At 40.5% G+C, this 27,999-nt stretch overlaps 1 protein-coding gene across 1 annotated transcript; it reads left to right on the plus strand.

The window, feature by feature from the left end:
• The first annotated feature begins 1,356 nt into the window (after positions 1–1,356).
• On the plus strand, positions 1,357–27,998 carry GPT2 (glutamic--pyruvic transaminase 2). The gene is made up of 11 exons (XM_014882427.2): positions 1,357–2,083; positions 12,104–12,193; positions 13,659–13,767; positions 17,397–17,530; positions 19,476–19,719; positions 20,435–20,514; positions 21,070–21,206; positions 21,890–22,064; positions 22,843–22,998; positions 23,996–24,108; positions 25,319–27,998. Exons 1-11 carry the CDS (start codon positions 1,757–1,759, stop codon positions 25,407–25,409), a joined length of 1,656 nt encoding a protein of 551 aa, XP_014737913.1. The 5' UTR covers positions 1,357–1,756; the 3' UTR covers positions 25,410–27,998.
• Position 27,999: the final 1 nt, after the last annotated feature.

The raw sequence follows: 27,999 nt of genomic DNA on the forward strand, positions 1-27,999 counted from the left end.
GTTTTCTGCACCACCTCAAGAATATTCTTTCAGCACAAAAAAAATCCCATCTCTGTTATTTTGTTAACTATAAATTGACTGAAATCTTCAAGCAGCAATTATTTTTAAATTACCACAAAGTAAGTGCTGAAAAATATTGCACTTGAAATAGAATAAGGACTGGAGCAAATTACTAGTGAAACTAAACACTCTGGCAAGCAGAAACTTGTTAGAAAGAAGAAATAGTAAAGACAGAAAAGAGGCTCAAGACATAATTGTATGTAATGAAATAAAATCAAATACAGCAACAGCAGCTTCCTTGCGCTTCATCAGCTGAGGAAAACACCAAAACAGAAGAGAACCCAAGTCTCAAACCATGTAATTTAGGCACCTAAAATTAGGAAGCTAGTTTGCCATACAAGTGGCGAAAGAGAAAGTAAAAAAGGTTCTACAAAAACAATTCACAAATAAGGCTGATTTACAGCCCATGCTCCTACTCAGGGAGGTAACATTAGGTCATAGGAATATTCCTGTGTGAATGATCCCTTATTCCACTCTCTGAGCACAAACAAGGAGGCTCTTCTGGGCACCCAGGACGGGTAAAAAGGGCCTTCTCCTCCCCACGGGCAGCAAGAGGGACAGAGCTTTACCTCTCTCTCCCCTGAATTCTGCTGCTGTTGTATTTCATGGCAGACCTCCAGTCATTTGCTATGAAAGCTGAACTGAACCCGAGAGATAAAAACATTTTCATCATCTGGAAACAATGAGGAAACTGTGAAAGAGGACCGCTTGTTCCTGCGGGAGGCAAGGATCAGGAGCAAATGCTCCCCTGGCAGAGTGACAGGGTGAGGGACGGGGCTCGGGCGCTCCTTCAGCCTCGCTGCCCGCCCGGCTCCAGAGCCGCTCTCCGCAGCCCCGCAACAGGTGACCCACGGCAGTGCCCACCGAGCCCCCACCGTGCACCCCGCATTCCCAGCGCCTCGCCAGGCTGCGAAACCAGCGCAGGCCACCTTTTCCCCACGGACAGAGCAGGGTCAGCGTGGGCAACGCTGCGCTGCTCACACCCAGCGCAGAAAAGCAGCCCAGACAAAGGGAGCGCCCTATGCGGGGGCAGGCGGCGGCACCGCGGGCTCCGGCCGGCAGCGAAGCGTTCCCTAGCACCGAGAACACTTGGCTTTGCCGTTCCCTTAGGAACATCCCCCAGACTCGCCCTGACCCCGCTTTCCCTGCATCTCCAGCAGCGGCAGCGCGCCCCGCCCTGCCGACAATGCGGGAGCGGCCCGGGGAGGCCTCTGGGTGCGGTAGTTCCCTGCCCATCACCTGATGCCGTGGGCAGGCGCAGCCGGGACTACAGCCCCCGCCAGGCAGCGCGTCCGCAGCGCGGCTGGTGCAATCACACCTTAGCACGCCCCGGGGCCGGGGCCAGCGCCGGCGGCGAGAAGGATGGGTTTGCCCGGGACTCTTCCAGAGCACTAGCGCGGGCACTTCTGTCGGGGCCAGAGGGCTGCAGCGCTATTTGGATGCAATGGTGGGATCTATTGCTCCCGTGGTGGCATCGCAACACTGCAAGATCTGTTGTATCCATTGCAATTAAGTTTGCGGGATCTGGACATGAGAGGATCCAGCGTGTACGTGTAACTGAGCCAGCTCCTCGGCATTTCTCCTGACTGCACCTCCTGTTCGCGTGCATCTGACTAGCGCCCGGTTCCGACTACAAAACACACCGATCGCCAGCACTCGTATCCTTAATCTGGCTTTGGGAACGACCCGAACGACCATGCATCGGTTTGTGTTGGTTGCCAGGCAAGCCGCGGCAAGGCTGTGCGGCCGCGGGCCGGGGGGCAGCCGGGGCGGAAGGACGGACATGGCTCTGCGCTGCGCCGCTTCGCTGGCGGCCGGCCGGCAGCCGCGGGGTCCCCGGCGGGAGGGGACGGTGCGCTGGAGCAGCGCTGCCAAGGCCTCCGCCGTGAAGATCAACGAGAAGGCGAGCAGGGAGAAGATCCTGACGCTGGAGTCCATGAACCCGCAAGTGAAGGCGGTGGAATACGCGGTGCGCGGCCCCATCGTTCTGAAAGCCGGGGAGATCGAGAAGGAGCTGCGGAAGGTGAGGCAGGGGCGGCGGGGCGGGGCAGGGCAGGGCAGGGCAGGGTGCGCTCACCGCCGCCGCACCGGCTCTGCCCCGGCCGCTGCCCCGCCGCCGCTCCCGGCTGGGATGTCGCGGGGCTCGGCGGGGACGTGACACCCCGCGGGGCTGAGACGTGACCCTGTGGAAGCCTCGGGAAAGAGGGAGGCAGTCCGAGTGCTGCTGCAGTGCCTCCTGCCAAGTTAAAAACTCTGGGAGCTCAGCAGCCTTTCCCCATCCCTGTGCTGGCCCGGGCCGTGGCCGGACGCGCTCTGCGCCTCCCGCCCCTGCCCGGCCCTGGCCCCGTCCCCTTCCCACGGGAGGCGGCAGAGCACGGAACAAAGGAGCCCGCGGGCCGGCTACTGTTTATCTGCTGTCACTGCCTGCCTAAGGCAGATACGGGACACCCCCATAAAGCTGTGTTTGCATTTCTCCGGCCACTTTGACCCTTTGCTGCAATCCCGTGTCCTTTGTGTTATACAAGGGGGTGAGTGACCAGCTTTCGTCATACTGATAGAGCGTTTCAGCCGTTCATGAGGATTTTGCAGATAGCGCCTTGGCCGGGGCAGGGAGGCGCCGGGCTCCTGCCAGGTGAGCTGGCCCGGCTCTCCCAGGCACTGCTCCGCAGCCTCACCCAACGCTGCTCTGCTCGGCCAAGGACATCACCGATTATGTGCTCCCTTCTTTTTAGTAGCAGAAGTTGAGGTGCCTGAGGACAAACCTTGAGAGCACAAACACTCAGTAACGCTGCCCAAAGTTGTAGGTGGTTGGTACTCACTGGCAGAGCAGATAATAAAGCAGATTCTAAGGCTCTGGGCCAGTATATGCTAAATAAAGCACCCAAATCAGTCAGTGCTTATATTTCTTTCTTATTCCTTGAGTATTGAATAAAAGATTTAAAAAAAACCCTTAGCAATACAGACATGACTTTTTGCTTCTAATGTTCAAACCACAGCTTCCCCTCTCATCACAAGGACTCACTTATTTTTGTTTTGAATAAAGCATCTGGCAGAGTAGTTTCTCTATAATTTTAAATCTTATTACAGGTACTGCAAGACCAGTTTCATTAGTTCATATAAAGTTCTTTGAACAAAAAAGTACTACAGCAATTATAACCATAAGAGATTCATTCTCTGGTCTTCATGTTACTTGGTTCCTCTTGTTTTAGATGGTGAAGCATGGTTTTAGTTCACTGTAGTATATGCATGAACTATTTATGTCTAACTCAATAGTTGTTACAAACAGCTTTCTTTCTTTTTTTTTAATAATTTCTCTTTAAAACTTCAGAGTGGTGATGGAGGATTAATTTTGGAACATCCGTTTTGATTTTTGCCTTTAAACTTGTTTATAAAGGTGTCATTGTGTTTATACAACTAGGCTCCGTAATGGATTCATTTTCCAGAGTATAAAATCTTCCAGTGTTCTCAATGAGTATGTTTGTTTTCAAGTTAACATCACAGAGCAGGAGATATTACTTGACAAAACAAATATAAAAGGCCCTTCATGAACTCCTCCCAGCTCTGCTTACTCCAGTTACCAGCTGAATCACTGGCAGAGAGAATAATTTAGTGTGCACTTTTGAAAAAATATAACAGCAAATCACTGTCAATTGTTTTATTAAAATATTTTTATGTCAATTTTGTGTTGTGCCTATTTATGTGGCATTTTCCATTTAAATTTTTTTTTTCCTGGAACCAGTCTTATGAAATAATGTTTGCCATTGATAATGGCTACCAGCATTCCTAGAGGTGACTATGCTTTAACACAAGTAAAGCAAACAAACCTCCCAGCTGGCAGGGAAAGAGGACAAAATTACTGCAAAAGTTGAGACAGTGTATCTGCAGAGAACACTAATCAACTTAAGTAGAAATACTTTACTTGCTTCCACATTTCTCAAGTTACTTATTCCTCTTTGCTTTTCCAATTAAAATGCTGTTATTCATTCTTTTGTTTAGTCAAGCTGTCTGCTAAAGCATACAGTGTTGAGTAATACCTAGGTTCCTTATAAGTGAAATATTATAGGTTATCTAATTGTCTATTTTTTGCACGTGTGTGTCTGAAATTTAATTCTGTGTGCTCACGCGTCAGTGGCACTTCTTTGTTTCCTTTTTATTAAGGTGTGCAGCTTTTTCTATCCCTCTCAATCTTTGCTCACAGAGTTAGGCCAAGCACTGCCAGCAGAATAAACACTGCTGGATAAAGGGAAGGGACTGAAGTGATAGACAGAGGCAGGGGATGCCCCACAGCATCTTTAGATGCACAGCCCCTCTTCACTAAGAGCAAGAATTGCTCCATAACAACCCTTCTACATCTGATGGGGAAGGAGCTTTGCACAGGCAGGAGAGCACAGGCTCCCCACTATGAGCTAGAATCACTGCAGTGGCTGGGGGAAACAAGAACAGGCAGGGGTGAAGCAATGGCAGTAAATCTGCATTTATCCTGTTCTGCCCAGATGCCTTTAGGTAATTTGTTTCTAACCTAAAAGCACCCTGACTGCAGTCATTGTCTAATCAGATGTGATAGAGGCTCTCGTGTTTAAACTCGATTCCCTTTGGTTACTCTCCATACCCGTGTAACTCATACAGCTGTTCTGGGAACTGTAAAACAGCCACTTGAAGCTGTTTGCACACTGTAAGCTTTCATCTTCCTTGAGGTTTGTTCTGCTGTCTTAGATCCCAAAGAGCACCTCCTCTGTTATTTTCTCTGGCACTTGCTGCTTCTCTATATTCACTGCAAATGATCACAACAGGAGCTGTAACTCCACAGTGCACACAGAAATAAGAAGTGCTCAAGAAGTCTCTGACTGTACAACTGAAGGGATATTCCTTAAAAAAAATAAATAAAAGTGAGGTATTAGTTTTATCTCATGCTCCTGGGACTCAGCCAATGTAAGTGACAAGTAGAATACTCAATCAAAGAAGATTTAAATTGATTGCCCAATACAGGTGGGGCGTGCTGTACCTGGATTTCACAAGTTTTGTTGGCTTGTGACCTGTATTCATCTAGGTGGAAAATCAGGGGTTTGATCTACATTAAGTCTTTCAAGATGGAAATCTTCATGCAAAATCAGTGATTGAATTACTTTCCTGAACCCTTTTTTCATAATTTTGAAAGTGTCTTATGCTTCAAAAGTGAAAACCCTATTTCTCTTCCTCCTTGCTATTGGTAGCAGTCTGCTGATTCTGGCTTACTAAGATGACAGAAAGAAGTGATTCCAACCATTTTCGTTGGTGTTTCTGGCAACTTTTTAAAGCAAGCTAGAGCACAGGCATATTTTAATAAATGATTACACTCTAAATAGAACTCAATCAAGTAAGACCTTTTTTCTACCCCCTTTGTGTAGACTTGCTAACAGATGGCCACAGTATCAAGTATTGACTTTAATTACATTTCAGACTAGAAAATTGCTCCTGAATACAAATTCAATGCAAGAATAATGCAATCTCTGAGCAGAGCCCTTCTCTTTACCTAATCAGTAATAAAAAACTGACTTAAAACTTAACCCAGGCAGGACACATATCTGATTTGTTGCCTTGCATTCATGCTAATTTTAACTGACCTTGTCATGGAAAATCCCATCATATCTGTTACTCTGACATTTCATTTATACTCTCCTTTTTTCCCCAATTCCTAATTGGGTTTTACATAATGTGAAGTTCTGTATTGGGTTAAGTTGCCTTACATCTCCTTGCAAAGCATGTGCATGTTAAACAGCATTTCAGGATCCACAAGTCAGCTCAGGTAAGATTGGAAGCAGTGCCTGGCTCAGTGTAAGGCACACAAAGTCCTTCCAAACTTTCGAGCTTCTGAAAGAGAACTGTAGGGTGGAAAGGGGGAGAGGGATGGTGTGCAGGGATATATTGGCAGCATGTAGAAGTTCCTTCAGATAGCACAGGTAGGTAACACATCCCAACTCTGGGCCTGGAGCCATGGGCCTTCAATGGCATTATACAGTTTCTATACACTGAAGCCCTTATTTTTTTTTACCTTTACATTGAAAGGGTTTTACATTGATCTCCTGTGCCCACGCTTTTCATTTGCATAACTATTGCAAATAGGCTCCTGTTTCATGTTTATTCAAGCCACTTGTTCACTCCCTACATTGCTATTTAGGCAATAAAACTACCAAAGTCCTTCCACTTAGGTAGCTGAAATCTCAGGCAGCTTCTGCTAAAGTATTTTGGTTAAAATACTGTAGAGGTTTTTTTTTTCCCCTCACTAATTCATCAGGCTTTTAAATTGAATAGAAGAAATCTGACTTAGAATCCAGCCTTAATAGAAAAAATCTGACTTAGAATCCAGCCTTAATTGTAAATGTGAGTTGACTGTGTCTCTGGGAGTTTTGGAAAGATAAAACACAATTTAGACAATGACATGCAGAAATATAATTTAACATGCCAAGAAAAAGATACAAGATTGACTGGTACACCCAGTAATGAAAGATGTTAAGCTTAAATTACCATCCTATAATTTTCTGCTTTGAATACGTGACTGTGTGCACACGAAGAAAGTATCTTCCAGGCAAGAGCATCTGACCTCATTAAGACAGAACTGTTGTTCCTCAGTTGTCTGTACATGTTGCATACATAAGTGAATCTGTAGTAAAACCCATGGTTTTTTAGAGGGCAAAAACTACTGCAGATAAAGGTGAAAGAAAATTGGTTTCAAGAGCAGAGTTATCAAAATCATGTGTTCAGAAGCTCACAACCCACAGAAACCAGTTTTTTATATTTTTTGGTTGAATACATTAGCAAAATTTATTCTAAAATAGACCTTTTCCAACCTTTTCTTCAAGTTAAGAGGGTCTTAATGTCTAATCACTTTCTAATGAGCATTATTTTAATTCTGTCATTTAATTCTGTTATGAAATCTAGTGCTTTATCTATATAGGCAAAAATTCTGAATGCAAATCCACTTTGATCAATGTGTCAGGCAAAAGTAACTTGAGGACAAGTCCTGTTCTGTAATCTCTGAATCAGATCTGCCAATTAATGGTCAGCCCACCAATTTTCTCATGTGATATGAGGGGGCATGCAAGTCATCACTGCCTTTTTCAGTCAAAATCCAGAATTTGCCTTCTTCCTCCCCAAAACAGCTCATGTCAGCTTGAATTACACAAGCATAATACAAACTCAAAGCCTTACTCCATGGTAAGCAGGTCAGGTTTATTTTTCTGCTGTGAGCTTTTTTAATAAAAAGATTGGAATGCTAATTCAGGTCTTCAGGTCCCTATTAGTTAAGGGCCTCTGGGCAGTGCTTTCTTGGCCTCTTGAGAGGAGGAGAGAAAAAAGCAAGCAAACAACTTGGCTGCTACAGCATAGATCTCAACTATGCTGAAATGTTTGGGTTTGCCAGCTCTGATTGTACAGCTTGTTTGTGCAAGTCACAGCAAAAGCAGTCTCAAGGAAATAGTACAGTGTTTCATAGTGTGATGTTACTGCCTGATAGCCATCAAGAGGAGGCACAAAGCAGTGGCAATGAAAATGAAACAATTGGGAGCAGCCAGGAGCAAGCACATTCTGAAATTCAGAAATAGCTGTAATTCCAAGGTTCTCTTCTGGGATTAAAAGCAGCTCACATTTTTGTGGCCTTCTCAAGGGAACTCTTTTCAATTCTTTCCTATTGCCATTACCAAATCCACAATGCTCTCTCCAGACTGATGGTTTTCCTTTGAAATTTGCTGAAGATTTAACAAAGACAGTGTCAGGTCAGTTTGCACCCTTCTTTACTCTTTCTGGGCACAGTGGTATTTTGCAGTTTGCCAGCATTGTCAGATGGTTCCTTTGCAGGTACACTCAAACTCCTAAGAGACAAAGCAGGTCCTGGCAGGGCATTGCCCTCATGCTAGTTCTTTGGGGTGGTGTATGTTCTGGCATCACATTGCTTCTGACCAAGTAATTCTCCCTGACTTCTTCATCATGACTCTCTCCTTGAGAGACAGCTCATCATTCCATACTGTTCTTTTCTGATGGGTTTCCTGAGGCTCTGGGGATATCTAGGGGAAGAGGAAACTTCCCCAAATCTGGTTAACTGCATAAAGCTTTGTATTGATTTTGCACCAACGTATTATAGTTCATGTATAAAAATCCCTTCTCCCAACTTTGTGTGATATTTAGGTACAGTTGTTAGAATAATTGTGTCTGGCTTGCTTCAAGTTTCATCAGGTTTCTTAAAAGATACATTTCCTCTAAAAAGAGCAGAGAGACAGAAGGAAGTAACTTCCAAAGAGCATATTCCAAATCCTGGAAGATTCTTTTATTCCATTAAAACCCTTTCATTATCCAGAAGATGGCTACTAAAAGACAGTACATGTTTTTATATTTTCTCTTTTACATGTGGAAGTGAAAGACGGCTTCTACAGCTTTAAAAGAGGGCTACTATCACGAATCTGTTTGCCAACACTGTCAGAAGAGTGGCAGGAGCCTGGCCTCGTTCCGAGCTGAGGCTGAATCACGTTGTGAGCACAGTGTGAGGTGCTGCCAGAGGCAGGAGGCTGGAGCAGAGCTTGTTTTGTAGGGCTGGGCATTGCTGTGCCCTTGATGTGGTTTGTACTCTCTTCACAAGGCAGGAGAATCAATCTGGAACTTACTGCTCACGAGTTTGTTATTAGAGCTCCTGTTATGCAAGCTTCCCTTCTGCAAAGCTCTGCCGGCTTCCATCCAGCCAGGCTGCCTCTGGAGCACACCTCGCAAGCCTGCCTGCACCCAGGGAGAGGGACGGGATGAGACACAGGAAAGTGTGGTGGGGGATCCCTAGAGGAGAGCAAGACAACTCCAGTGGCCCAGTTCCTGCTGCCCTGCGTGTTCCTTGGCTTGCAGGGACATAACTTGTCTCAGCTCAGGTGTGTTGCTGGCATGGTTAAAGACTGCTTACCCTTCTACAGTGAAATAAATCTATCACCTGTTGCAGCCCTTTTCCTGCTGCTCTATGATTTGATATTGAGGTTAACAACATCACATTCACATTTCCTCCTTTCATACAGATCTTTCCACAGACCTTCCAAAAAGTATTTGACAGAACCCTCCCCTTGGATACCCATACCCATCACCATAGGAGAAACCTTGAGACAAGTAGGCTGTGACTGATGCTGCTCTGAAGGATCTGAGCAGAATTCTGCCTTGAACCCATCTGCAGAGTCACAGGCACTGTCAAGACTTCTCTTGCTGCCAGCTTCTGATATCCCTGCTTTAAGACTCTGATCCATTAACATTCAGCACTTGTTCTTGCCTGTTGTTGTTTTCTGTTCCTTCTTTTTGAAACTGGAAGATAAAACTTTTGGTTCTAAAGAACTTTTTAGGATTTTTTTTTAAGATTTTTTTGGTTTTGTTTAGAACTCTTTGTTCTAAACTAAATCTGATACTTTTTTTTTTTTTCATAGAGAGGCTGGAAATCAAGTAATAGAAAAATACTAAGTGGACATTACAATTTTTGTATAGATTTCACTAGGAGAGGATATAGCAAGTCTCATGAAGACGGTTCTGAGGAGTTGATGGTATTAACTCATTGTCAGAGGAGGAAAAGTTAAATAACTTTTAAAGTTATTTAAAAGCATTTCTCTTTTGAAAGACAAAAAAGACAACAGCTCTTGTAGCTGAGACCAAGAAATACAAATTAGTCAAGAGAACCATGGGCCTTTAAGCCCACGTGGGAATTGTGTACCACGCAGAAAACACAGCATTGCTTCTCTAACAAGATTTTATGGTGAGAGAACTGTTGTATATGGTTTGCTATTTGTTCCAGATCCATCATTTGAGAAGCAAAGGGAGTGTGGAGTTTGTGGAGTAGGTGATTCTGTGCTTGCAGTGATGGCAAAAACACCGAGTTTGGCCCTAGTAAAGATATAAATGGCATCAATGCTAATAAGCTACAACATTATTTATGATATACCTGACATAGGCACCAAAAAGGTCTGTTACCTTCATTTTAAAACTTGTACCACTATAAAAACTCCAAAAGTACATTATGAAATGCCACATACCTTTCAGCATTTCACCAACAAAAGCAGCAGCTATTTTTTATTGCAGAATATAATAGTAATAATGAGCAAAAAAATCGAATTAGTCTAATGTAAGGTATTTCTATTATTAGGGAATTTGTTTGTTTCGGTTTTAATCTGATCAATCAGAGTAATTCTATTTTATGTTGCTGTGTTTTCAGACTGCCTAACTTAAGGCAAAGTATCATCCATATTCCTTAACAGATTTGTATTACTTTGCAAATCCAGTGAATCTCAGTGGTTCAATTTGCTGTAAGGACCAAATGCAACCAAAATACCTGGGAATTTTTCTTTATTCCAAGCAAATTGAATTTGTTCTTCTTCTACATACACATTTCTCTTCTTACTTATTTGTAATTAGAATGAAACACTGTTGTGCTGTTAGTGGACCCCAGATAGCTTGAAGAGAACACATTTTTAGCTGTTTACATTACTTATAAATTACTAAACTTCAGCTTCAGATAAGTGTAATGTCTATATGGTATCCCTATTTCTAATTCTTTATTTAAAGCTGAAATGCTGCTCTTAATTTGGGGGCTCATTTAGATCAACAAGCATGACTTGATGGCCTCAGTGTGTCACTTTCAAATTTTTTAAGTGAGCTTTTTTTCTCAATTGCTGCTAAATGTAAGGCCGTATAAAATTTACCCTTTTCAATCAGGATCATGTAAGCCAAATTGTTTGGTCCCAGTGCCATTTCCATTTCTAACTACATATTGGATTTTAAAAGAAAAAAAAATCCCCAAAGGCTCTGAGATATAGGATGGACTGGATCCATCCAGTGGGGTACTGGGGATTGTGCAGCCTTAAACCTCCAGATGTTGGCATACCTGGGAATCTGTATCCCTGCTGACTACCTGTATTATTGTTATTTGCACATCTGGCTTCTGGTCTGTCATTGAAGTCCAACACCATAGTCCATGGTGGAAAAGCAAAAATTAGTTAAGGCTTGCCAGCCACATATTCTATATCCAAAAATCCAGCAATTGACTGTAAATACATAGAAAAGGAAGAGGCTTTCTGAGCCCATACCCAGAGGAAGTTGTTAATTTTCTACAGAAAACGAATCAGTCTGATTTTGCAGTTCCTTAGTCCACATGACCATTCTGTCACTGTTACGATGCCTCCCCACTTCCTCTGAAATATACATTAGAACAACTCTAAATTTATTATTGCCTCTCTCATTTATTTGTCTTGTAATGTTGGCCTTTCAGTTTATCTCTTTTTATTTAAACCACTGATGGTTTTTTCAATCATGTCAGTTCCTTGCCTTTTTTATGCCCTTATTTTATTTTGCTTTTTAAAGAGCTGTGATTGTTAATCAACATTCATTAACTTCTTTCCCTGTGTTCTCATGATGTATTCAGTTTCTCACAGGAAAAATAGCTGGCTGTTCAGATTTTGGAGACTAGGAAGCTTTTAAATATTCATGGTGATTATTTAGCACTTGTGCTGTTTATCATACAGAGCCTCACTATGATATATTTTGTGAAACATCTCTGCATGGAAAAGTGGGGTGATCATACAAGGAATACTTAGATTAAGTATCTAAGTATCTTTACTGTTTTTACTCTAAAAAAGCTAAAGGTCTCGAGGTTTCTTTTGTTGGTGGTTTCTCAAATATCCTCAAGTCTTTTTAGCTTCTTGACTGATCCATCCCTCCCTTAGGTGTCTCAAAGAAGTTGCTCTAATACTGACAATTCAAAATGCCTTTTTTTAATCTTTTCTACTTCAATGTGTAGTTTCCAGCCAAGTCAGTCTCTTACTTGCAGCTAGCAGAAGAGTAAAAGCCAGCCTATCATTAAAAATGTGTCACAGTCAACACAAAATTTCTGTAAAGCAGTTAAGATTTACTGGCAGTATTGTATAAGAAGTGCATCAATCTTTACATTAACACTGTAGCTGTTCTGAGATAAGGCACTGTTTAGTTACAGCCACATGACAGATACTAAAAAAGAATCTTCTACTTCAGCCCTAACAAAACATTCTGAATGATCCCTTTCTAGGGAATCAAAAAACCTTTTACTGAAGTGATTAAAGCCAACATTGGAGATGCTCATGCAATGGGACAGAGACCAATCACCTTCCTCCGTCAGGTAAGACTACTATAAAATACTATTATTAATTTTTTATTAGAACTCCTTAAAGCTGTCTGATATAGGTATTAGTGTAAATGATCCCTAGGTGCAATTACACTTAAAATAGTTCCTTTGTAAAGAATTAAAATACCAATTTCTGAGCCAAAGTTCTATTGTTTGGTGATTGTCCTCTTTTAGCACAGTAGCTTTCCTTAATTTCCATATCATTCCCCACCCATACTTTTTCCTGCCACTTCTGTGTTATCAGTCAGCACATTCATTGTCAATAATGTTCTTCAAAAAAGGAAGTGGTTCTTTTTAAAGAAAAAAGCAAAAGCCTTTCTTCATCTGAGAGAATACTTTGAAATCTGCACGTAGCTGGGTTCAACTTGTACTGTGTCTCATTTAGCACATTTTACCTCTGGGCAAGCTAACTGGTAGGCTAACTTTCAGGAAAGATTACAACAGAATTCATATTTGTATATTATTCCTAGAACACAAATAAGGTTAAAATTAGTATTATGTCATTTACAGAGCATCCCTCACACCCTCATGTAAAATCAGTCTATAATAATGTAAATTCAGAGAGTTCCAGGACAAACTGAAGCCTTATCAAACTGAGGGTCCAGGTGACGAGATTATAAAATCGACCCGTGGAGCAAACTAAGGAGACCTGAGCTTCTTATAAATTATTCAAAGATATTACATGTTATTCCAATGTTATTAAATAAAAAGGGAAATCCTTTCTCCCCGTGGCTGTGTGCACACATGGATTAATTCATTCTCATTGTCCCACAAGATGACAACAGACTATCTATATTACACTATGTAAGCATAAAAATGAAAGAGACTGGAATAAATTAAGCTGATCTCGAGAGAGACTTCTCAATTTTTTGTGTCTTACATTCCTTCATTAACTTAATTTTGCTGGGTTGTGTTTCTACTTTTACTATGTTCTGTGTCACCACTTCTTTTCTAAATTAAGTATTTCCCATGAATTCAAATCAGTAAGAACTAGAAGTTATTTTGGGAAAGGATTATTAGAACATGCCACTATGACTTCAAAATTTGATTGTATTTCTCAGTTCTGCTCCATATTCAAGGTCTTGATTCCTTGTCAGTAAAAGTGGGCTAGTAACACACAAAGAGGAGGATAGAGCTGCATGGAGATAACATAGGAGTAAATAACTGTGCTTTACTGTGTTTGCACTATGCTTAGCTCACCTGGAATCTTCACTGTCTGTGATACAAATAGTTAATAATTCTAGAACTGTTTTTATCAGCTTAACTTGGAACCTGATAAGATTTTTTTCCCTTCCGTGAGCACAACCCTTAAAAAAAACAGCTGCAAACCCTTCATCAATAACCATGTTTTAAATTCGCCAGTATTTATGATCTTCATTTCCAAGGGAAGTTAACATAATATCATCCATTTAAAATACCCATTGAGAAGTGGCCAATTGACATTTTCTTGGCACTGCAGGTAGTGGCCCTGTGTACATACCCAAACCTGTTGGACAGCCCCAGCTTTCCAGAAGACGCCAAAAAGCGCGCCAGGCGGATCCTGCAGGGCTGTGGAGGAAACAGCTTAGGTAAGGCTCTGTCCCAGTTGCTCCTGCTGGTGTTAGAAACAACAAAGGTGGTTTCAACATCTGCAGCTGATGGGGCAGGTTTGCAGTGTGACCTGTGGGTGGTGACCAACGGTGCAGATTTTTGACAGGACTTGTCACAGAGGAGAAGGTGAGGGTTATACATCTATGGAGCCCTTGGCACAATGGCATCTAGGCATAACTCCAAATGGAATGCTGAGATTTTTTTGTACCAGGAAAGTGGCAGAGAATACTAATGAGGCTCTGTTCTGTTGGTATGACACCTCTTAATCTGGGGCTCTGTGTCTCCTGCTAAGACTGGGTGGAGGGTTTTACAGTTTTACCTTCTCCAGTTGTTTCTCTGCCAAGGAGTCCACTCTCCCTATGATGCTGGTGTCAACAAACAATATATGTCCACCTCAGCTGATCCAGTGCACGCTCCTGGATCTTAATTTTGAACCATCAGTTCAAGTATGTTTTTTGGGGTATCAGAAACTCAGGTACCAAGGTGATGATCCTCTGCAAAAGGAAAGTTACAATGCTGAAAGCTGGTAGTCTTTCCCTTAGCTGAGATGATTTTAGCTGAAGGTGGCAAAGCTCTATTTCTCCAAGGTGAAATAACTCTTGAAAGAACTACAGAGCTCTGTTTTTCAGCCACTGTTCCTATGAATAGCCACGTAAGTACAATTTCATATTCAGTAGAAAGGAAATGGAAGAGACAATTTCTTTTCCATCTAGTGATTTTGCTGTCTACCTGTACTTGGAAATGCCACAAGAATTTCTACTCTGCAGATATTGCTACAGCTTGTGGGTGCAGCAAAGAATCTGGCACCCTTACTTTCTTTCAAGTAGGCAAACAGTGACATTTCAGAGGACTTATTAGAGTAATTGGCATATTTCTTAATCTTTGTGATTGCAGTGCCTATTTGCACTGGTATATTTTGAGAGTAGGTGCTGTGAAACTTAATAAAATAAACAAAACATAATAAAATAAACAAAACATAAGCAGTGATTGCATTAGCCGTATTTCAAGTTTGGACTATTCCTAACAACACAGCCTAATACAGAATGTACTTTATCTTCTCCTTCTTTGTTTAGGTTTGTCTTTTAATGTAGACCATTAAAAATACATCCATCAAAACTGAAGTTTTTAAAAAAGAAGTTCCTTTAGCTCAATGAATCCCTTTCCTGTCTTACTTTGGAGCAATAAATCCACATAGTACTGTTAGCACGTAGGAGTTACTGGGGATATATTAGAATTTTGACTCAGTCTTTCTTTGTGATGTTTCTCAGATTCAGGGTCATGGAAGGAGTTCTCAGAATGATTAATTTTGACCCTTGGTGCTCCCTTCCCCTTAAAGTCATGGTGGCGTGGGACACCACAGCCCCATGTTGGAGTAAAGTGCAAGGAATTCAGCCTTGCATAATATTTCAGAAATATGTTCCTTTTTCAGAAGATCATGCATTTCCCACAATTTCTGTTAGCTCAGTAGATTCTGAGGAAGTAGACCTGAAACAGTTGCAAACAAGATGTTAATTCTAAACACACCCTGTTAATTTCAGTGGACAAATTGAGGTTCTGTAAGTAACTGGAGTCTAAATGGTTTTTAATCTTGAAATTATTTATGCCAAGTACAACTGTATCTCTAAATTCCTGACAATTAGAACCACTGCAGACCTTCCTGATGTGCTGTACTGTTTTCTGCCTCCTCTCCACCCTCCCTCTATCCAATAACATGCATCAGCCCCTTCTTTTGCCTCTGGAGCTCATCAGCCTCTGTACAGCATCCCAAAACACACAGTCAGAGGCACAGGGACGTGCAGCTGAATGGAAGTGACCCCTGTCACTTTGTTGGTAGTCTGACAACTTCCTGCTGTTTTCTTCATGGCTCAGAAGGAGAAATTGCCTTTCTTGTGAAAAACAAACAAACAAACAAACAAAGATTAAAAACTGGCCCTGCTGTGTTGTGTCCAAATCCTTATTTTTCAACAAATTTGTCAATCCAACACAAAGGTGAAATCACTACATATGGTCAAAGCCATTTGAAGTGTCACACCCATATCTATACCAGCCTATTTAAATTTATTAATTGTGAAGTTAATATGAATGTCTTTTCCTCTGGAAATCAACTACAATACCCTCACTTCCAATGAACATTCATTGGCAAAACCCTACTCATAGTTTTGAGTCTCGCTACCCAGGCCATGTATGAAGGCTTAGATATGTACTCAACTTCTCCTGTGTCTAAACACTCTGGGATTTTACTGACATCACTTACTTTGCTTGTGGGATAACTGGAAAGTCTTTCCAGGCATTTGAGACATTTACCCCTCTTCTATATAAAAAGTACATAATATATGCAGCTTTTTGGATTGGGTTCATTTACTTGGATCCCACAGTGCAAACACACGGGTTCTATTCAAAGCCATCAGCTGAGTAAAATTAAGCGTAGAGAAGTACAGTGCAATTAAAGGTTCTGTATATCCTCAGAGTGGTAGGACCCAGCACCCAATGGAGACAAGACAGAATGAAAACTTAGTTTTGTTCTCCTCCTTAAACAGCATCCTCCTGGCTGTGGTCAGAGACTTGTGTAGAGACCCAATATAATTTCTAGTCCTATTAAAGTAAACATTTAGGACATCAGGGAACTTTGTGCCCTGAATCACCATTTTGTCCCATGCAATTGTGCAGTACTTGCAAAGGTTCTTTGTCTTTTTAAATCATGCTTTCACAGAAGTCCTACCAGGCAGACTACTAGCAGATAACTGAGTGATAAGAGTTAAGTCAGGCATAATTATTCCACTCCACCCAACAAGCAAAGAAGATTCTGCAGCTTCCTGACAGTGTTCTAAAATAGATGTACACTTGTCACTTCTTTGTCCATCAGTCTTAGGCTTCATAGCTTGAATTCATTCCTCACCTTAACTTAGGCTTATTTTTACTCTTTATTTGCTGCACATTCTCAGCAGTGATGCACTCAGGCATCTAATATCTCCTTTTATTTATGATTATTAGTTGCACTCTGTAAACTGCACATGAGATTGGGGTGATTCTAGGCATTTCTGCTGAAAAGGGGTTGTGGGAGATACTGTGGGGGAAGGAGAGAAGCAGTTTAGGATTTTTTTGGTTTCAGACTGTGGGAGAAAATGGTATGTTATTTTCCTGTTGCAAATAAAATCCTTATATTTATAATGGATTAAAAGAAGTTACTTTATTTTCTATTGTACATACTACCTCTGTTTCTTGTTCCCATTATTTAAACAGGAGTTAGTTTACAGTCAGGAGTGTTTCCAACATAAAGAAAGCAACTGAAAGATAGTAAAAATGGAATTGCTGTCCCAGTTTGAAGATTTGGCTTGAAATCATGCTTTTTACCAATCCAGTATGTTATTTTTGTATTTTAGTAGTACTTATGGTATTTGACTAATTCCAAATAAATTATTTTGCTCTATGAACAAACCAGCTCCCTTTCCTCCTCCATGGTAAAAAAAAAACTGTCCTGGGGATCCATATGAATATGGCTCATATATACAAACTGCTCCATACAATACTAGCCCAGGAGTTCTGCTAGCAAACAGAAAATTTGATGTACATTGCACTCAATTCTCATCTCATTCTGTGTTTTTCACAGGATCCTACACTGCCAGTCAAGGTATAAATTGCATCCGTGAAGATGTTGCTTCATATATTGAAAGAAGAGATGGAGGGGTTCCTGCAGATCCAGATAACATTTATCTCACCACTGGTGCAAGTGATGGCATTTCTGTAAGTGTTAAAATTAAACCTGTCCCTTCTTGGTACAAACTGTATCAGTTTGTTATCAGTTACCTCTGCAAATACAGACCCCTGTTGAACCTCTGGTCCCATAAAGTCCTGTGAGTTTGGTCTGGCAGATACTGAAGCCACATTCAATGCATGTCCAATACTGTAAACAAACCAGTGAATTCCCTCTGTGAGTGTCAGGAGCCAGTTTAGAGGCATGTGCAAAGTCTCTTAGTGTACATTAAATTGCACCTTTCTGTAAAGGTAAAATGAAATTAACTACAGGTGCCTAAATATAAATTTATATGATTCAGTGCATTCAGACTAAATAATTGGTTGTTCTCAGTGGTTAGTACACAAAAACACTGAAGATTAGAGGGTATCAGTCAGTGGCAGAGGGAAGAGGGAATCACCTCAGAGGTGAGAAGTCTCAGCTCTTCCTCCAAGTAAACTCTGCTAGTGCAGATCAATGCCACTGAAAATCCCACAGATTTATTTCTGTTTGTGTATTTTAGTTTGTTTGAGAAAAACTTCAGGTTTTGGGTTCAACCAAGGTTCAAAGATGGTCCTCAGTTAAGACAGGAATACCAGTCTCTATCAGACTGCTCCTTTACACAGACACTTTTACTGATAGTAGAGCAGCAGTTTGGTTTTTATGCAGGCAGTGTGTTGGTGAAGGTGGTTTTTTTTAAAGGACATCTAGTGGCAGAGCTCAGAATGACAGCGATCCGGCAGGAGCAGCTCTCCAGAGATCTGCAGTCAATTGCCTTTCCAGAGTTTCTGACACTGGCAGCTTGACAGGAATGGCAGCACAGCACATCTAATCTGCACCATGCTGATTTGATTTCACCACTGATGTAAAGTCAGCACTACAACGAGTCTCAATCTTTGGCCCTTCTAAAGATAAAACTATTGTTTCACACCTCAGGGGAGCGAGGGTGTTGAGGAGTTTTTAAATATGCATTTGGTCCTGATTATATGTTTTGGATGCTTGGTATTTTTAAACTAGTGGTGGGTACAAAATTATGTTGATTATAAATCATTAGCTTAGCAGCTGAGTATGTGACGAGAGGCACAGAACAGCAGATTTTGTACTAGCACCACAAAGAAACGAAAGGATATTGCTCCTGAGAGAAAAGATATTTTTGGGTTTAGATGCCAATTACATGCTGATAAGGATGCTTGCCTTGATTGCACCTGTACTTCAGAGTTCTCCCGTGGTTATAAAGACAAGAAATCTCTCTGCTTCCTGCCCCTCATGCACTGTTTTATTTAATTCACATGTAAAAAGGCTCCACATCACACAGCCATTGGGCACAAGGAAATTGTGTGGACTGACCTTAGCACAAACTTTACCTTTCTGCCTGTATCTTCTGGGCATAAGCTACATATGACTTTATTTCCCTCCCAAGACGTGCAGACTTTGGTCTGTTCTCTTACTTGAAAATGAAAACATAATTGCTCCTAATGTAAAACATGTTTCTCTGTTCCAAGGGAGAATCTGCACAGGCCCCAGTTCTAGTTTCTGGTTTTATTTATTGGTCTCTTGTGGTTAATGAGATAAAATGAATGGAAGGCAATGAGCAAGAACTAGCTAAAGCTTCTTTGCTTAAAACAGGGCACAGCAGAAAAATCATGATCTTGAAATTCCTGTTTCCAACTTGCCCTTTAGCCTTGTGCTCAGAATGTTTTTCCTAAATTTTGCAGTTGATCAGGCACGATCTTTGGAAGTTATGACATGAGAGGATTCCATTAAGCTTACAGCATTCTCACTCAGCCAGTAACAACTTGAAATAAATAATTCTTTTTGACTATCTGCTTCTAGGACAGAAATCCACCTTAATGCTACACTTTTTTAGGGAGGAAGTTTAGTAACTTATTCCAGAGTATATTACTAATTCTGGTGCGTGACCTTTTAAATTTTTTTAATTCCTATTTTTTATCCCAGGCAATTTTAAAGATCTTGATCTCAGGAGGTGGCAAATCCCGAACAGGAGTGATGATTCCTATACCCCAGTATCCCTTATACTCAGCAGCCATCTCTGAACTGGATGCTATCCAGGTGAACTACTATTTGGATGAAGAAAATTGCTGGGCTCTAAATGTGAATGAACTTCGCCGTGCCTTGAATGAAGCTAAGGCATATTGTAATCCAAAAGTCCTCTGCATCATCAACCCTGGAAATCCCACAGGTCTGTAGGAATTTTGTTTAATGAAGGGGTTTTAAGACCATTTTCTTTCCTTTTTCATTCATTTGACATAGCAGGCAAATCCTAAGTAAAATATTCCAGAGATCAGTGCTCTAATAGGACAGTATGCTTTACTTTTAGAAATGAATTTTCAGTATCGTGGAACTTCAGACAGGAGGGAGCAGATTCACTTCACTGGATCCCATTTGAAGCTGCTGCTTCCACTGAAGCTTTCCAGACTTGTGGAATGACTTTCAGTCACTTTTGGTCTTTAGGAAAGATCTTGCCTCTGGCCTCTTGGCTTCTGAGAGGCAGTGACTGTAATAACTCAGAACTCAGTGGCAAGCCTCCCCCAGAATTTAGCTTTTTGAGTAGTTGAGGTTGATTGGTGAGAAGCTAGCTCCCATGTAACCCATCATTGTAAATGTGAGCATTTACAATGATTAGCTATACATAGAAGTCCTTGATTGATCACTGTATCTCACACTGCCTTTGTTTGAGATGGATCATAATTCTTGTATCATAATTCTTGTATCATAATTCTTCCAAAAATGCTCCTCAATTTCATACTTAGTGAACTGAATTCTAAAGTTCAATATCACTTTTCTAGTGATCACTTATCTTCTTGAAAAGTTGGTAATCTGAATAAGTGTGGGTGAAAAGATTGGTATGTGTACACTCCATTAACCTTCTTCTTGCTTTAAAAATCAAACTACAGGACAGGTGCAGAGCAGAAAGTGCATTGAAGATGTGATACACTTTGCTTGGGAAGAGAAACTTTTTCTTCTGGCTGATGAGGTAATAGAATAATCTGCTCTCTCAAAAACACAGCTAAGAGTACTCATATGAGGTATAATTTTGTTTCATGTGTGGTATTGGTATTTTTTAAGTACAGGGAACAGACTCTCTGTTACCATATTACGACGTGAACAGACATGCAAGATTCTTAATATCAAAGGATCAATATAACAGGTGGCTTGATCTGGGTTTGAACTAGAGAAAAAGTGTAGGGGACACAAGGAAGAACTTTGCTGAAACAGTGAAACTTATGTGGTGCTCAGACCACTTCAAATGGAAGAAACAGAAGGAAAATCAATTTAAACATACAAGTAAAGGTTAAATCATACAAAGAATCTCACTGTTCTTCCAAAGGCCCAGCCTTTAAGAGTGGTCACATCAGATAAAAAGTATCATTACAGTAACTATTTCTTAACAAAGAACCTTGTGTCTTCTAACAGCTTTTAAGTTTTGAGTGTAAGCACTATTTCTTCAGTTCAGATCTGCCTCTCTAAAAGGCCGTGTTTTATCCTTAGTTGGGGGAACAGAGCACATTAATGTCTTCTGACTGTTCAGGTTTACCAGGACAATGTGTACTCTGAAGGATGCCAGTTTCATTCTTTCAAAAAGATTCTGTATGAGATGGGACCCGAGTACTATAACAATGTTGAGCTGGCCTCTTTTCACTCCACCTCTAAGGGATACATGGGCGAGTAAGTCTGATTTAGTTTTTTTTTATTTCATCTTCCTCATTAATCTGGTTGGACAGCCCTTTCATATTACTGACCTGAAGGTAATCCACCATAATTAATCCTCTATTAATTTTAACTAAAGACTATTAGGAAAAGGAAAACAAGCACAGAGTAATGGATTAACTCAGTGGTTTTCAAAGTACCAAATAATAAGCATATTTATTTCAGACCCTAATGCCTCAGTCCCACAAAGGTGAAATCCTACAGTCCCAATCTGGACCTGTGATAAAGGAAAATTGGCCTCCAACATTCAAGGGAACAGCTCAATAAAAACTGGGATATTACAGATGTTTGGGTTTGGTTGTTTTGGGGAGAAGGAGATGGAAGTGAATTTTTTTATTAAATGTATGCTGCTATAGCCATCTGCTCTTGTTCTGAAGATTAAAGATCCATGTTAACTGTTAACTTGCCTACCAGGGAAGCTGCATGTCCACCTTTATCTCTGTGTGGGATACTAGGACTTAATGACATGTCATGCAGCTCCATCTTAACCCATTATCAGTGTGGCAGCTGTTTCAACAAGCTCTATCTTACCTACTGTAAGATTCTCATCAATTGTCTTTCCACTTCTGCAGTCATTTTCATTGTTTTGTTGTATTTATAGACCTGAGGTTAACCAATCTCTTCTGTTCACTTTGTCACAGATGTGGCTACAGAGGAGGTTACATGGAGGTGATAAACTTGCACCCAGAAATTAAAGGACAGCTCGTTAAGCTGCTTTCTGTTCGCCTTTGTCCTCCAGTCTCAGGACAAGCAGCCATGGATATTGTGGTGAATCCTCCAGTACCTGGAGAAGAATCTTATGCACAGTTCATAAAGGTCAGCAATAATGTGTTTGTTCTTTTGTGCATATCCCAAATCTATCCTAAGTATTGGGAACCCAAATTATGCACAGAGACCAAAGAGTTTTCTTTCCTTTCTCCTTGGACAATCTCGTATTAGCACCAATTTACAGAACTGTGCAGTGTATTGAAAATTAACTCAGCATGACATTTAAAAATACTAGGAAGGCATTATCAAATCAGCTTTCTTACTGATAAACCCAACATTTTTCCTGTGTTTAATATGACAAAAGGTTTACTAAATAAGATTTGTCATTACTAAAATCTAAACAGGAATGTAAGTTTAAATAAAGTTATAAAATCAATCTTTTTCTTAAATATCCAGTGCCTCTATATACTGAGCAACATGAAAATCTGTATTGAAGTATATATATATAATTTCTCACTTGTAAAAATGAACCTAAGTCTGGCTTAAGATATTACATTATCAAGTCAATCAAAGGTTCAGTTAAGATGGTCTCGAAAAACAGCCCGGAGTGGATGCTGAGGAAGAAGACTGTTAGAAGAAAGCACACAGATAGAGACTTCTGCAGGTCATTGTCTGTCTGCAGCACTGTAATTGTACCCTGCTAAAGCCTTTTTGCACTGCAGTTTTTAAGAGCACAACTGGAATTTGGAACATGGTTTGCTCTAACAGCTCAGCAAAGCCCTGCCAGTGTTTCATTTGGGGAAGGCCTTTTGAAACATCATCGTTTCTCCTGGTGTTTTTATTGCTACTTGAAATGTGTCCAACTGAACACCTTCCTTTTAAACAGGAGAAGGAATCTGTTTTGAACAATCTTGCCAAAAAAGCCAAACTAACAGAAGACATGTTTAACAAGATCCCAGGAGTTCACTGCAACCCCCTTCAAGGAGCTATGTACGCTTTCCCACGGATCTTTATTCCTTCCAAAGCCATTGAGGAAGCAAAGGTCAGGCATCCTTATCCCAATCCATTTTAACCTCCTCTCACCTGTGCCTGCCACTTCTAATGATGAACTGTGATTCCAGAGATGGAATACAAAAGCAGGACTTCATGGGCTGTGTATGATCTTAAATATGACTTGAGCTTTATTTGAAGAGAGGAAAACAGATCATTTCATCCCAGTGCTAAGGCTCCCAGGCTGAGAGTGTCCCAAGGGACATTGGTATTTAAGTCACACAGGTAGCTGGCCCTGTGCAGTTCCAAATTGCTGCCCATGCCTGTGTTAAGGAGACCAGCATGTGTGAGTGGCAGTGTGCTACTGACCCTACCAGAGCAGCCCCATTCACCAGGAATGAGCAAAAATTACAAATTTCACCTTTTTGCCTTTGGGACAGGAACCTATGCTAATAAATTATCAGTCTTTCTGTTCCTAAGTAGAGCTCTGAAACCTAATTTGTAATATTCATTTTGTAAAGGGAATTTTATTAGCACAGCTGAGAATAAAAATAGGGCTGCTTTTCTCTGCTTATTTGATTAGGTATATAACCTGTACATATTTAAGAACTTTTCATAGTTATTAATCAGGGGACTTCCTAGGCAGCAGATTATTCTGGGGAAAAAAAATAGTAACTGCCAACAGAACTGGAACACACAGTTCTCAAATTAATTTAATCTTATCAAATGTCAGTGCCTTAGATTTTTCCAAGTACAACTTTCAGACTTTTGACAAAAGTTACAAGCAAGTCAAGGGGAATAACAAAATTACCTAAACCCTTTCTTCTGAAGTGAGTTTTTGGGTAAGTTCTTCAGCCCTGTTCCTCCATGAAGTACTGTTATTTAATTCAGTGTGAACTGCCCCATTAGCAATTGTTCTTCATCTTTTAAATTGAATAAGAAGTGAATAATGGAACATTAGGTTTTGGGGGGGGGGGGGGTGAGAAAACAATCATGAAATTCTATATATTAGGAATATTTCAATAATTCCAAGGCATCCATTCCCTCAGGCTCATAAAATGGCACCTGATATGTTCTATTGCATGAAACTTCTGGAAGAGACTGGAATATGTGTTGTACCTGGAAGTGGATTTGGCCAGAGAGAAGGAACCTACCATTTCAGGTACAATTTCTGTTTGTTTAAAAGCAAATTAGCAGTAATAAGCAAAGTATCATCCCAATTCTTTCTCTTCTGATTAAATACAAGGATTTTTATTTCAGTTTATGTTGTCCCAGTTTCTACTGGACAGTTTCTGTGGACTGACAGCAAGGTCAAAGACCTGGTCTGCCACATGAGCTATGCAAGTTTTTATGGTGTTTTCACAGCTTGCTGGCATAATTTTATTCTATTTTTACATACTGGCATTTGAAATGCCTTCTACAGGAATACAAACAATAGTAATAGTTTAGACTTTAATTTTAAAGTTGGCTCTGGAATTACAAAAATTGCCCTGCATTCATTTGGGGGGAGGAGGGGGTTAAACTGTGTTTCCATATGGAGAAACTGCATGAAAAATGCAGTATCTTCCCCTATAAATCTGCTCCTTAAACACTCTGTATAACTTTACCAAAACAAGATGTTGAACTAAATATTCTAATACCAAAACTGTTGCTTTTGCTTCCAATAAACAGACCTTTACTCCAGCCAAGCCACTGATAGCTGGAATTTATCAGAGAATTTAGTCTTCCTCAGTCTGAAGCACAGCAGAGGGTATCTTTAGCCTTGACACAGGCACACAGGCAGCTGGGTCAGATCCCTGAGCACACACAACTCCAGGAAAAACCTGGAGTCCATTCCTGCACCAGTGTGGGAAAACCATTGTGTTCTGTGGGTCTTGCACACAGCCTGGCATCCACACCCCATGGCATTTTCAGGGTATGCAGAAGAAGGGAAAAAGGAACTAAGACTTTGCAGAATTGGATGTTGCATTGTTTTAATGCTTCTGAACTCAGTTTGCAATGAAAGAAAAAAGTACATTTACTCATAACTGACAACTCTTAAAGCTCAAAAAACTGGGTAGAATTTGGCATAACTGCCCAACGGTGGAAACTGAGTTGCTGTTATTTCTTCCTGATAATCTTCTACACCACTCAGAAAAAATAACAGTTCTTGAATGCCTGTATTCTAACCAACAGACACAAATTGCTCTAGTTCAATAGAATAGTTCAATTAAAATAGAAATACAAAAAAAGAGAGATCACATCAAAACAGATGTTAATACTTGAGATTACTGTGCCTTGACATTAATCAATATATGTACAAATATGATAGTTTAGTTGGTTCTGAAGATTATATGCGGGGTTTTTTTATTTCTTTAAATATTATTTTTCAGAATCACCATTCTTCCTCCAGTAGAGAAGCTGAAGATCCTACTGGAGAAAGTGAAAGACTTCCACATAAAGTTTCTTGAAAAATATGCATGAAACTACTGTGGCTTTTCCCCCCTCATCCCCTCCCCTTCGAGGCAAATGCAGACAATGAACAATGATGTGCTAAGAATGTGCTGTTTATCTAATTTAACTAAATTCAAAATAGATAGAACCAGACTCAGAAACTGCTACAACTTAATGGACTATTAAAGTTATGTCTGGTGTAGAAGACATTGTTACACCAAGTTTTTTTTTAAGGGGAAGAATGTGAAGAAAGCGGTGAAAAGAGAGTCAGTAAATGTTTTTGTGCCTTGATTGAAAGTTACATTTGTGAACTTTTGACTCAATAGGTTGAGGAAGGGAATTGCTCATTAAAATTACTACTGTCATATGGGATTTTTTACAAAACAGAAATGCCAAGTCCAATTGTTTATATAGGAATGTGTTTCCCATCTTAAAATTCGAAGAAACAAAAATCCAAACTCCTACATTATAGATATTGCTTGGTTTAATTTTTGTTGTTTTTGTTGTTAAGTGTGAAGTGTTCTCCAAACCTGATCAAGCATGTAGGGACAGCGTGCTTATTTTAAAAAATCTTCAGCAGATGTGTGCAGATACCTTGGAAATGTTGCTGAAAAGAAATCCTGCCTTCCCAGCATAGTTGAAATGGAATATATAGTTTTGATCAGAGTGAATGTGGCGTCTGCTTGAACCGTATTTTTAGGAAACTGAAACATAGCAAGGAATACAATCTTCTTCTTCCTGTGCTATTCAACACATGATCCCAGCTAAGAGCACTGAACATTTCCTGCCATAACAATTCCAGGAGTCTCCTGTTAACCCACGTCTTTTATACACACGGAACAGAGTAAGTTACTGTCTCGAAGCAGATGTGAGCACAGTCAATCCTTTCAAGTAGGGTAAAACAAAACCCTTTCAGAACCACTCTGTCTGTGGGGAACATTTGTTTGGAAACATCACAAAGCCCCTCTAGCTGGCCAAAATCCAGCTGGAACTTGCAAGGGCTGACATGTTGTTACCAGGAGAAATTCTAGGGCTGATATCTAATGAAAAGGAAGGTATTTAAAGGAAAATGTCTTGCACCCAGCATAACGATAATGCTAGTACAGCTGACACTTAAATCTTCCACAGTCCTACTGCTGGCTGAATGATCCTGAGTGCTTCTCAAAGCCCAGCTGAACAAGGTGGCTATCTAGGAGTACAGCTGAGTGACTCCACTGATCTCTGCCAGCTTCCCTGCAAAACAAAGGACAGCTTCTGTTTCTCTAGAGCTGGAAGCTGGATACCTTCTGCTAGCTCTGATAAAGGGCTAAAGGAACAGAGCTTTCAGTATTCAGATATGAAAGCATTAGCATTTGTCAGGCTTAGGCTCAGCATTTACAGAATTTATTCATCAAGAATATCACATTCAATCTCGTCATTAATTTTAAGTTATTTAGAAGTAAATTAATTTTAATGTCTACTGGCACTTTGTGAGGCTGCTGTTGTAGCTGGTTCAACACCTTGTGCTAATCCAACTTACTGAAGCCAAGGGCTAGAGAAACCCCATCCAGATAAACCTGTGCCAATTTGTCATGTGAGCAAGGTGAGCTGTTGCCCATAACTGTCCCTGCCACGGCAGCCTCAGTGTATGACCCAGCATTAGCAGAGAGCTGCTCACAGTTCCTTCCTGAGGCCTGTGAGAAGAATTTATTCCTCTCAGTCACCTGCCAGGGCTCACAGGTTATGGATGAACACAGCATGGCTGCTACACAACACTGCTGTGGAGGATTGGAGAAAAAAAAATACATTTTTTCTCCTCAGAGCAGTGCACTTCTGGGAGCAGAGCACGGTGAGAACACTTAGGCTGCTACCATCCACTGAAAAATAAAACCTGTCAGCACTCTCCACTTGGCATCCTTAATATGCACTAATAAAACAAACCCAGAAAGCAAAACCGTGGGAGGAGGTCAGAATAATGATGTGAAAATAAGACAAACAGCACTTTCCTACGCTAGGAATGTGTCCAAATCAGTGTAGATTGAAACTAAGATCTAACAATGGGAGTTAGAATATTTTTTATATTTTTGTAACTACAGCTTTTTCATGGGGTAGTATTTGTAATCTAATAAGTCAATAGATTTTATATTTACCTTGCATTTGCACCTGATACTTCTGGAAAAAAATGTAAAGGTTTACAAATTTATAATGATAATTTACAGGTGTGAAAGGCTTTTTGTTTTAAGTCGGGACAGCAATTCTTACATTTTTGAATCAAAATATAATAGCATAAACTGAGTTTTTTCTAAACATTCTATTATGGTGCCTTTTCTGTTTCTGACATCATAAGGGATAACAATTTATTCTTGATGCATCTCATAATGAAGGGTGGTGATTTCTATTGTCCATCCACAATATTTGTATGTATTGTGATAAGGTTAATGTGCATTTTTGTGGAACAATCCTGTAAACCTAAGACAAAAAGGCTCGATTTCCATGTCTTTGAAATATTTCATTAATAACAGACAATCTTTCCTTTCAAATGCATGCTTCTAGGTTTGATCTTCCTCCAGGTGCTCCTTATAACAGTACTTCAGATGTATGAGACTTCCAAATAATAAAGCACATGTTAAAAAACGGTCAT

This window comes from Sturnus vulgaris, chromosome 12, assembly GCF_052056855.1.
Source record: "Sturnus vulgaris isolate bStuVul1 chromosome 12, bStuVul1.hap1, whole genome shotgun sequence".
NCBI classification, from domain to species: Eukaryota; Metazoa; Chordata; class Aves; order Passeriformes; family Sturnidae; genus Sturnus; species Sturnus vulgaris.

Bases quoted from the DNA above. Each gene is read 5' to 3' on its own strand.
- GPT2 (XM_014882427.2), top strand. From the start codon at position 1,757: ATGCATCGGTTTGTGTTGGTTGCCAGGCAAGCCGCGGCAAGGCTGTGC. The intron at 17,531-19,475 runs GTAAGTGTTAAA...TTTTTATCCCAG, and splicing joins GTGCAAGTGATGGCATTTCT to GCAATTTTAAAGATCTTGAT. The intron at 19,720-20,434 runs GTCTGTAGGAAT...ATCAAACTACAG, and splicing joins CAACCCTGGAAATCCCACAG to GACAGGTGCAGAGCAGAAAG.